Genomic DNA, 13,290 nt, shown 5'->3' on the forward strand with positions numbered 1-13,290 from the left:
CCCATATATACTGTACTGTGGGGTGACACCATATACTGCATCAGAGGGGCCCATATATACTGTACTGTAGGGTGACACCATATACTGCACCAGAGGGGCCCATATATACTGTACTATGGGGTGACACCATATACTGCATCAGAGGGGCCCATATATACTGTACTGTGGGGTGACACCATATACTGCACCAGAGGGGCCCATATATACTGTACTATGGGGTGACACCATATACTGCATCAGAGGGGCCCATATATACTGTACTGTGGGGTGACACCATATACTGCACCAGAGGGGCCCATATATACTGTACTATGGGATGACACCATATACTGCACCAGAGGGGCCCATATATACTGTACTACGGGGTGACACCATATACTGCACCAGAGGGGCCCATATATACTGTACTGTGGGGTGACACCATATACTGCATCAGAGGGGCCCATATATACTGTACTGTGGGGTGACACCATATACTGCATCAGAGGGGCCCATATATACTGTACTACGGGGTGACACCATATACTGCACCAGAGGGGCCCATATATACTGTACTACGGGGTGACACCATATACTGCATCAGAGGGGCCCATATATACTGTACTGTGGGGTGACACCATATACTGCATCAGAGGGGCCCATATATACTGTACTGTGGGGTGACACCATATACTGCATCAGAGGGGCCCATATATACTGTACTGTGGGGTGACACCATATACTGCACCAGAGGGGCCCATATATACTGTACTACGGGGTGACACCATATACTGCATCAGAGGGGCCCATATACACTGTACTGTGGGGTGACACCATATACTGCACCAGAGGGGCCCATATATACTGTACTACGGGGTGACACCATATACTGCATCAGAGGGGCCCATATATACTGTACTGTGGGGTGACACCATATACTGCACCAGAGGGGCCCATATATACTGTACTACGGGGTGACACCATATACTGCATCAGAGGGGCCCATATATACTGTACTACGGGGTGACACCATATACTGCATCAGAGGGGCCCATATATACTGTACTACGGGGTGACACCATATACTGCATCAGAGGGGCCCATATATACTGTACTACGGGGTGACACCATATACTGCATCAGAGGGGCCCATATATACTGTACTGTGGGGTGACACCATATACTGCATCAGAGGGGCCCATATATACTGTACTACGGGGTGACACCATATACTGCATCAGAGGGGCCCATATATACTGTACTACGGAGTGACACCATATACTGCATCAGAGGGGACCATATATACTGTACTACGGGGTGACACCATATACTGCATCAGAGGGGCCCATATATACTGTACTATGGGGTGACACCATATACTGCATCAGAGGGGCCCATATATACTGTACTGTGGGGTGACACCATATACTGCACCAGAGGGGCCCATATATACTGTACTACGGGGTGACACCATATACTGCATCAGAGGGGCCCATATATACTGTACTGTGGGGTGACACCATATACTGCACCAGAGGGGCCCATATATACTGTACTACGGGGTGACACCATATACTGCATCAGAGGGGCCCATATATACTGTACTGTGGGGTGACACCATATACTGCACCAGAGGGGCCCATATATACTGTACTATGGGGTGACACCATATACTGCATCTGAGGGGCCCATATATACTGTACTGTGGGGTGACACCATATACTGCAACAGAGGGGCCCATATATACTGTACTATGGGGTAATACCATATACTGCACCAGAGGGGCCCATATATACTGTACTATGGGATGACACCATATACTGCACCAGAGGGGCCCATATATACTGTACTACGGGGTGACACCATATACTGCACCAGAGGGGCCCATATATACTGTACTACGGGGTGACACCATATACTGCACCAGAGGGGCCCATATATACTGTACTGTGGGGTGACACCATATACTGCACCAGAGGGGCCCATATATACTGTACTGTGGGGTGACACCATATACTGCATCAGAGGGGCCCATATATACTGTACTGTAGGGTGACACCATATACTGCACCAGAGGGGCCCATATATACTGTACTATGGGGTGACACCATATACTGCATCAGAGGGGCCCATATATACTGTACTGTGGGGTGACACCATATACTGCACCAGAGGGGCCCATATATACTGTACTATGGGGTGACACCATATACTGCATCAGAGGGGCCCATATATACTGTACTGTGGGGTGACACCATATACTGCACCAGAGGGGCCCATATATACTGTACTATGGGATGACACCATATACTGCACCAGAGGGGCCCATATATACTGTACTACGGGGTGACACCATATACTGCACCAGAGGGGCCCATATATACTGTACTGTGGGGTGACACCATATACTGCATCAGAGGGGCCCATATATACTGTACTGTGGGGTGACACCATATACTGCATCAGAGGGGCCCATATATACTGTACTACGGGGTGACACCATATACTGCACCAGAGGGGCCCATATATACTGTACTACGGGGTGACACCATATACTGCATCAGAGGGGCCCATATATACTGTACTGTGGGGTGACACCATATACTGCACCAGAGGGGCCCATATATACTGTACTATGGGGTGACACCATATACTGCATCTGAGGGGCCCATATATACTGTACTGTGGGGTGACACCATATACTGCAACAGAGGGGCCCATATATACTGTACTATGGGGTAATACCATATACTGCACCAGAGGGGCCCATATATACTGTACTATGGGATGACACCATATACTGCACCAGAGGGGCCCATATATACTGTACTACGGGGTGACACCATATACTGCACCAGAGGGGCCCATATATACTGTACTACGGGGTGACACCATATACTGCACCAGAGGGGCCCATATATACTGTACTGTGGGGTGACACCATATACTGCACCAGAGGGGCCCATATATACTGTACTGTGGGGTGACACCATATACTGCATCAGAGGGGCCCATATATACTGTACTGTAGGGTGACACCATATACTGCACCAGAGGGGCCCATATATACTGTACTATGGGGTGACACCATATACTGCATCAGAGGGGCCCATATATACTGTACTGTGGGGTGACACCATATACTGCACCAGAGGGGCCCATATATACTGTACTATGGGGTGACACCATATACTGCATCAGAGGGGCCCATATATACTGTACTGTGGGGTGACACCATATACTGCACCAGAGGGGCCCATATATACTGTACTATGGGATGACACCATATACTGCACCAGAGGGGCCCATATATACTGTACTACGGGGTGACACCATATACTGCACCAGAGGGGCCCATATATACTGTACTGTGGGGTGACACCATATACTGCATCAGAGGGGCCCATATATACTGTACTGTGGGGTGACACCATATACTGCATCAGAGGGGCCCATATATACTGTACTACGGGGTGACACCATATACTGCACCAGAGGGGCCCATATATACTGTACTACGGGGTGACACCATATACTGCATCAGAGGGGCCCATATATACTGTACTGTGGGGTGACACCATATACTGCATCAGAGGGGCCCATATATACTGTACTGTGGGGTGACACCATATACTGCATCAGAGGGGCCCATATATACTGTACTGTGGGGTGACACCATATACTGCACCAGAGGGGCCCATATATACTGTACTACGGGGTGACACCATATACTGCATCAGAGGGGCCCATATACACTGTACTGTGGGGTGACACCATATACTGCACCAGAGGGGCCCATATATACTGTACTACGGGGTGACACCATATACTGCATCAGAGGGGCCCATATATACTGTACTGTGGGGTGACACCATATACTGCACCAGAGGGGCCCATATATACTGTACTACGGGGTGACACCATATACTGCATCAGAGGGGCCCATATATACTGTACTACGGGGTGACACCATATACTGCATCAGAGGGGCCCATATATACTGTACTACGGGGTGACACCATATACTGCATCAGAGGGGCCCATATATACTGTACTACGGGGTGACACCATATACTGCATCAGAGGGGCCCATATATACTGTACTGTGGGGTGACACCATATACTGCATCAGAGGGGCCCATATATACTGTACTACGGGGTGACACCATATACTGCATCAGAGGGGCCCATATATACTGTACTACGGAGTGACACCATATACTGCATCAGAGGGGACCATATATACTGTACTACGGGGTGACACCATATACTGCATCAGAGGGGCCCATATATACTGTACTATGGGGTGACACCATATACTGCATCAGAGGGGCCCATATATACTGTACTGTGGGGTGACACCATATACTGCACCAGAGGGGCCCATATATACTGTACTACGGGGTGACACCATATACTGCATCAGAGGGGCCCATATATACTGTACTGTGGGGTGACACCATATACTGCACCAGAGGGGCCCATATATACTGTACTACGGGGTGACACCATATACTGCATCAGAGGGGCCCATATATACTGTACTGTGGGGTGACACCATATACTGCACCACCACATACTGCAACATAACAACCCATCATATACTGTACCAAGGACGATGTGACATCGTGCACCTCTGGAGTCCTGCTATATACTGTACAATGGGGGACATGCCATATACAGCACCAGCGGGGCACCATCATATAGTGCACAGCAAGGGAGCACCGCCATATACTGCACCATGGGAGATCCACCATATACTGCGATATAACAACCCATCATATACTGCATCATAGGAGATCCACCATATACTGCATAACAGGGGACATCAGGGGGCACCGCCATATACTGCACAACAGAGGACTTGCCATATAGTACACAGCAGAGGAGCACCACCATATACTGCACCATGGGAGATCCACCATATACTGCACAACAGGGGACGTGCCAATAAAAGTGCAGCGTGTCTATCACATACCGGTGGTTTGTGGATCTGCTACATGTGAGCAGGCGCCCACCATTGTAATACCTGCGCCGTGGCCTCAGCTGAAGTGATAATAATCTTCTCCCTCCTTCAGGCTCAGAGAGCGCAGATTGTCCTCAAAGCCTCCTCCTGTCAGGTCCTGTAGAGGAGAGAAGAGTCAGCACAGCCAGTAACCGCACTGATACATTGTGACGGATCCTCTCCTCGCTATATGTAACGGTTAACCCTTCACTATCTCCTAGACCTCAGCCTGCTCTTATAGTCTATGACGTTACATCCAGAGTCTGTAAAGCCATCCTGACCTAATACTTCTCACAGCTGAGGGTTTGTTACTGTGTATCAGCCCAGACAATACTCATCAGCAGCGCAGATATCTCTCTCCTGTCTAGACAGTTTGTTACAATGTATCGGTCCAGACTGTTCAGCTTTCTATGCAGGATACAATTGTATCCTTAAGGAGAATGGCTGCAGGGTAAAGCATGGGAGGGGGGGACAAGATTTAGAATCTGCTATAAGGCGAATGTTCTGTAGGAACCAGATGTAGCCAGTGAGTGCCGGAGGTCGCCCCCTGCAGGTGATGGCTGTTTTTCACTCTTTTGATCCAGACACATCAATGTGACCACATGAGAGGAGCGTGCAGGGAGCGTGGCGGGGCCCAGAGACTGACACCTCCCCCCCCCCCCCGCCCTCCCCCATCCACTGTCAGATGTGGACGGGCTTCTATAAATAGCCGCACACCCGCCACAATCAGTGATGGGGTTCAGGGCGGGCGCCCCCTCTCATGTGGCTTTGGAGCCTTTGTTGTCTTCCCATCACTTGGGATTTGCTGCCTGTGAAGTATTTTTATGGCGTTGGGGCGGCCGCGACCACATCTATGGGGGGCGCCATGACTGCGGGGTCCGGGACCTGTAATTACAATCTCCTGCACCTTTCTGGGCACTCAGGGATAATAAGCACGTGCCCCGCACTGGGGCTCAATAACCCAGGGGGAAGAGGCTGAGCTATTACCTCGCTGGTGTCAGACGCCTCTCACAGTCACTCACCAGTTTAACACAGATGATAAATGGAGGTTTGGCCTCAGTAAAGTGCAGGACCGGGACCCGGGGCTTCGGCCGCTGCTGGAAGAGAGAACAACACAGACTGAATCTACAGAGAGCCCAGGGCTGGGGAAGAGTCTATGAGGTCACCTCTGTACTTTACACTGCAGCTGTGCTCTACTGTATACTTTACATTGCAGCTGCGCTCTCCTCTATACTTTACACTGCAGCTGTGCTCTACTGTATACTTTACATTGCAGCTGCGCTCTCTGTTGGTATATACATATATGCAACAGATATAGACTTAACACTCTCCTCTATACTTTACACTGCAGCTTCACTCTATACTTTACACTGCAGCCACACTCTCCTCTATACTTTACACTGCATCTGTGCTCTCCTTTATACTTTAGACTGCAGCTGCACTCTCCTCTATACTCTATACTAAAGCTACACTCTCCTCTATACTTTACACTGCAGCTGCGCTCTCCTCTATACTTTACACTGCAGCTGCGCTCTCCTCTATACTTTACACTGCAGCTGTGCTCTCCTCTATACTTTACACTGCAGCTGTGCTCTCCTCTATACTTTACACTGCAGCTGTGCTCTCCTCTATACTTTACACTGCAGCTGTGCTCTCCTCTATACTTTACACTGCAGCTGTGCTCTCCTCTATACTTTACACTGCAGCGGCACTCTCTTCTATACTTTACACTGCAGCTTCACTCTATACTTTACACTGGCCTCTATACTTTACACTGCAGCTGCGCTCTCCTCTATACTTTACACTGCAGCTACACTGGCCTCTATACACTGCAGCTGCACTCTCCTCTATACTTTATACTGCAGCTACACTCTCCTCTATACTTTACACTGCAGCTGCACTCTCCTCTATACTCTGTACTAAAGCTACTCTCCTCTATACTTTACACTGCAGCTGCGCTCTCCTCTATACTTTACACTGCAGCTGCGCTCTCCTCTATACTTTACACTGCAGCTGTGCTCTCCTCTATACTTTACACTGCAGCTGTGCTCTCCTCTATACTTTACACTGCAGCTGTGCTCTCCTCTATACTTTATACTGCAGCTGCACTCTCCTCTATACTTTGCACTGCAGCTGTGCTCTCCTCTATACTTTATACTGCAGCTGCACTCTCCTCTATACTTTACACTGCAGCTGTGCTCTCCTCTGTACTTTACACTGCAGCTGTGCTCTCCTCTGTACTTTATACTGCAGCTACACTCTCCTCTATACTTTACACTGCAGCTGTGCTCTCCTCTATACTTTATACTGCAGCTGCACTCTCCTCTATACTTTACACTGCAGCTGTGCTCTCCTCTATACTTTACACTGCAGCTGTGCTCTCCTCTGTACTTTATACTGCAGCTACACTCTCCTCTATACTTTACACTGCAGCTGTGCTCTCCTCTATACTTTACACTGCAGCTGTGCACTCCCCTATACTTTACACTGCAGCTGTGTGCCTTCCAGTAGAAGCTTCTCAGGTCCCTGCAGCACAATGACTAGCGGAGTCTCCCCAGACCCCTACAGACTGCTGCGCTGTGCATTACTCCCCCGCCCCCGCTCTATACTATATTTATACTCTCGGTTTGATGTCCTCGCCGCCGCCGCCGTCCTGATATTTCCCAGATCTCTCTGCTTTATCTATTTACAGCTCCGACGGCCCCTGGAATCAGTAAAACATCCATGTGGATAGGAGAATGCTCCAGTCACCCCCAAAGCAGCATCTTGTGATCTAATCCTAATACACAGCACAAGCGATCAGCAGCGCCCCCTATACTTCTATAACAATATACAGCAGGCGGCTCATAGAGGGGGGCCAGGATTGTACTGCAGATACAGAAACCGGAGACCAGGAGTGAACAGGGTCCAATAGATAACTGGGGGAGGCAGCCTGGACAGCCAATCAGATCACACGATGTGGACCCCAGTGCTGCCCCCTACAGACGTATCTAAGCTCTAAAGATACAGCAGCCCAGACCTCAGCTTCATGGACTTGTGTCAGTACAAAGTGATTGGGAAACGTCCAGAAGAAGAATGCTGGGAGTTGTAGTCCCATCAGACCGGAGACAATCTGTAACATTTATCTCACCTCAGATTCCTCGAATGTGTAGAAACCTTTGGAAATTTTGTTCTTGTCGACATCACAAAAGGCAACAACCTAAAAACACAAAAAACATAAAATAATCAATGTACAGACGACCTGAGATATCACCAGAAGGTGGCGCCGTAGAGATGGATCAGTCACTGACTAATAATACAGGGAATAGAACATAATGGAATCAGCAAGAAATCACTTATATACAGGAGATGGGATAAACAGGCAGGGAGGAGCGCAGCTCTGGAGTATAATACAGGATGAGTAATGTAATGTATGTACACAGTGACTGTACCAGCAGAATAGTGAGCGCAGCTCTGGAGTATAATACAGGATGAGTAATGTAATGTATGTACACAGTGACTGTACCAGCAGAATAGTGAGCGCAGCTCTGGAGTATAATACAGGATAAGTAATGTAATGTATGTACACAGTGACTGTACCAGCAGAATAGTGAGCGCAGCTCTGGAGTATAATACAGGATGAGTAATGTAATGTATGTACACAGTGACTGTACCAGCAGAATAGTGAGCGCAGCTCTGGAGTATAATACAGGATGAGTAATGTAATGTATGTACACAGTGACTGTACCAGCAGAATAGTGAGCGCAGCTCTGGAGTATAATACAGGATAAGTAATGTAATGTATGTATACAGTGACTGTACCAGCAGAATAGTGAGTGCAGCTCTGGAGTATAATACAGGATAAGTAATGTAATGTATGTACACAGTGACTGCACCGGCAGAATAGTGAGCGCAGCTCTGGAGTATAATACAGGATAAGTAATGTAATGTATGTACACAGTGACTGCACCAGCAGAATAGTGAGTGCAGCTCTGGAGTATAATACAGGATAAGTAATGTAATGTATGTACACAGTGACTGCACCAGCAGAATAGTGAGCGCAGCTCTGGGGTATAATACAGGATAAGTAATGTAATGTATGTACACAGTGACTGTACCAGCAGAATAGTGAGCGCAGCTCTGGAGTATAATACAGGATAAGTAATGTAATGTATGTACACAGTGACTGCACCAGCAGAATAGTGAGCGCAGCTCTGGAGTATAATACAGGATAAGTAATGTAATGTATGTACACAGTGACTGCACCAGCAGAATAGTGAGCGCAGCTCTGGAGTATAATACAGGATAAGTAATGTAATGTATGTACACAGTGACTGCACCAGCAGAATAGTGAGTGCAGCTCTGGAGTATAATACAGGATAAGTAATGTAATGTATGTACACAGTGACTGTACCAGCAGAATAGTGAGCGCAGCTCTGGAGTATAATACAGGATAAGTAATGTAATGTATGTACACAGTGACTGTAGATTAGTCTATTTATATAGGATAGTTAATATTTTGTATATATGACCCTGTGTCTCCTCCTCAGTATATTGAGTGTCATTTGTCCTGGCAGTGACCTCTACAGAAGCTCAGGGCTGACATGTTGTCACCACTCCATAAACCCCACAGATCTGTCACACATCACATGCACTGTTTAGATATTTGTCTGAGGTCACATTACTGGGCGACCTGAAAATCTTTTAAAAGCAATAAAGACAACAGAGCGAAGTATTGTAAATCAAAACCAGTAACAACAGAGCAGAAATAAGAAGTAGGGAATCACTATCATCCTGTATTATACTCCAGAGCTGCGCTCACTATTCTGCTGGTACAGTCACTGTGTACATACATACATTACTTATCCTGTATTATACTCCAGAGCTGCGCTCACTATTCTGCTGGTACAGTCACTGTGTACATACATTACATTACTTATCCTGTATTATACTCCAGAGCTGCGCTCACTATTCTGCTGGTGCAGTCACTGTGTACATACATTACATTACTTATCCTGTATTATACTCCAGAGCTGCGCTCACTATTCTGCTGGTACAGTCACTGTGTACATACATTACATTACTTATCCTGTATTATACTCCAGAGCTGCGCTCACTATTCTGCTGGTACAGTCACTGTGTACATACATTACATTACTTATCCTGTATTATACTCCAGAGCTGCGCTCACTATTCTGCTGGTACAGTCACTGTGTACATACATTACATTACTTATCCTGTATTATACTCCAGAGCTGCGCTCACTATTCTGCTGGTACAGTCACTGTGTACATACATTACATTACTTACCCTGTATTATACCCCAGAGCTGCGCTCACTATTCTGCTGGTACAGTCACTGTGTACATACATTACATTACTTATCCTGTATTATACTGCAGAGCTGCGCTCACTATTCTGCTGGTACAGTCACTGTGTACATACATTACATTACTTATCCTGTATTATACTCCAGAGCTGCGCTCACTATTCTGCTGGTACAGTAACTGTGTACATACATTACATTACTTATCCTGTATTATACTCCAGAGCTGCGCTCACTATTCTGCTGGTACAGTCACTGTGTACATACATTACATTACTCATCCTGTATTATACTCCAGAGCTGCGCTCACTATTCTGCTGGTACAGTCACTGTGTACATACATTACATTACTTATCCTGTATTATACTCCAGAGCTGCGCTCACTATTCTGCTGGTACAGTCACTGTGTACATACATTACATTACTTATCCTGTATTATACTCCAGAGCTGCGCTCACTATTCTGCTGGTGCAGTCACTGTGTACATACATTACTTATCCTGTATTATACTCCAGAGCTGCACTCACTATTCTGCTGGTACAGTCACTGTGTACATACATTACATTACTTATCCTGTATTATACTCCAGAGCTGCGCTCACTATTCTGCTGGTACAGTCACTGTGTACATACATTACATTACTTATCCTGTATTATACTCCAGAGCTGCGCTCACTATTCTGCTGGTACAGTCACTGTGTACATACATTACATTACTTATCCTGTATTATACTCCAGAGCTGCGCTCACTATTCTGCTGGTACAGTCACTGTGTACATACATTACATTACTTACCCTGTATTATACCCCAGAGCTGCGCTCACTATTCTGCTGGTACAGTCACTGTGTACATACATTACATTACTTATCCTGTATTATACTGCAGAGCTGCGCTCACTATTCTGCTGGTACAGTCACTGTGTACATACATTACATTACTTATCCTGTATTATACTCCAGAGCTGCGCTCACTATTCTGCTGGTACAGTAACTGTGTACATACATTACATTACTTATCCTGTATTATACTCCAGAGCTGCGCTCACTATTCTGCTGGTACAGTCACTGTGTACATACATTACATTACTTATCCTGTATTATACTCCAGAGCTGCGCTCACTATTCTGCTGGTACAGTCACTGTGTACATACATTACATTACTTATCCTGTATTATACTCCAGAGCTGCGCTCACTATTCTGCTGGTACAGTCACTGTGTACATACATTACATTACTTATCCTGTATTATACTCCAGAGCTGTGCTCACTATTCTGCTGGTACAGTAACTGTGTACATACATTACATTACTTATCCTGTATTATACTCCAGAGCTGCGCTCACTATTCTGCTGGTACAGTCACTGTGTACATACATTACATTACTTATCCTGTATTATACCCCAGAGCTGCGCTCACTATTCTGCTGGTACAGTCACTGTGTACATACATTACATTACTTATCCTGTATTATACTCCAGAGCTGCGCTCACTATTCTGCTGGTACAGTCACTGTGTACATACATTACATTACTTATCCTGTGTTATACTCCAGAGCTGCGCTCACTATTCTGCTGGTACAGTCACTGTGTACATACATTATATTACTTATCCTGTATTATACTCCAGAGCTGCGCTCACTATTCTGCTGGTGCAGTCACTGTGTACATACATTACATTAATTATCCTGTATTATACTCCAGAGCTGCGCTCACTATTCTGCTGGTACAGTCACTGTGTACATACATTACATTACTTATCCTGTATTATACTCCAGAGCTGCGCTCACTATATATATATATATATATATATATATATATATATATATATATATATATATATATATATATATATCCTGCAGTAGCTGAGGTTTATGGTTGCTGTACCTCTATGCTCACTACTCCTCTGTTCGGCTGGACTAGTATAATGACGCCCCCATGCTGTGGCGCTGTACAGTGGATGGTCTATGGGTCAGATGAGGATGTTTCTTCTTGTCTCTCGGCTCTGTTTTCCTTGCAGTCACCTCCATATCCTTGTCTGCTGCACATGTTTATTTTCTGTGTTACTGACTGAGTGCAGGGAATATAGCAGTGTATATAGACAGAGCCCCGCTGTATCTAATCCCTCCATGTGTGATACTGACTGCAGTACTGCTGTATCTAATCCCTCCATGTGTGATACTGACTGCAGTACTGCTGTATCTAATCCCTCCATGTGTGATACGACCTGCTGCGCTGTGTATCTAATCTGTAGAGGTGTGATTACTTTCTCTGTATATTCCGGCTCTGGCTGTTGCTGACAGCTTTTATGTTTTTGTATGTTGATGTAATTACACACGTGAACCAGTGGATGGCGCATTCCCTTGGCCGGTTGCCTCTGTGCGGGCTCCGGTGACACGTGGGGGATACAACGTGCGCCCCACATCCGCTCAGCCCCGGCCCGCCATCATCCCCTTCCCTCCTGCGTGCACTGGGGACTCCTCGGCGCTCGTGTAGTCGCGCAGCAGGTGTGCAGGGGGCCTGTAAAACGCCTTGTGTGGACTCCATCACCAAGGCGACACGCGGCCAACAGTCTGGAAGACGACTTTGGAGAGGGCGCTGACGTCATGTAAGCTATTCCTCACCTGACCGGCCCTGTTACTATCAGCAGCCTCATTTCCTGGGGATATTCGCATTTACGGATTTAATGTCACGGCGGCGGAGCGGAGCCAGATCTGCACATGGCTGAGCGGCGGACCAACAAGAATTAACACTTTCAGCACTGCTACATCCCCCTGACACAGAAGCGGCTCCCAACATACACTGTGAAATAAACATGGCTGACCTGCAATACCACTCACAACCTGTTAACAGGGTGGCGCTACCTTAGGGAGTAAAAAGACGTATTTTATATCCAACACTGATATCAGTGCGCTGCCACCTCCCGATACAGACCCGAGGCCTACGATACCTGGTAATGGAATATACACCTTGTAGCCCCGCCCACAGTGAGCTGACCTGCAGTGTA

At 46.8% G+C, this 13,290-nt stretch overlaps 1 protein-coding gene across 3 annotated transcripts in view; it reads right to left on the reverse strand.

Moving 5' to 3' along the window:
• The window catches only part of QTGAL (queuosine-tRNA galactosyltransferase), a 187,135-nt gene that overhangs the window by 17,415 nt on the left and 156,430 nt on the right, over positions 1-13,290 (reverse strand). For 2 of the 3 annotated variants that reach the window (XM_075278158.1, XM_075278161.1), the window contains 3 exons: positions 8,115-8,183; positions 6,007-6,081; positions 5,009-5,102 (listed from right to left, as the gene is read on the reverse strand). In XM_075278158.1, coding sequence (XP_075134259.1) covers positions 5,022-5,102; positions 6,007-6,081; positions 8,115-8,183 — 225 coding nt within the window. In that variant the 3' untranslated portion in view covers positions 5,009-5,021. The remainder of the gene's footprint in view (positions 1-5,008; positions 5,103-6,006; positions 6,082-8,114; positions 8,184-13,290) is intronic. The other variant, XM_075278159.1, reaches the window with a different exon arrangement.

The sequence above is a fragment of the Leptodactylus fuscus genome, chromosome 6 (assembly GCF_031893055.1).
Source record: "Leptodactylus fuscus isolate aLepFus1 chromosome 6, aLepFus1.hap2, whole genome shotgun sequence".
NCBI lineage: Eukaryota > Metazoa > Chordata > Amphibia > Anura > Leptodactylidae > Leptodactylus > Leptodactylus fuscus.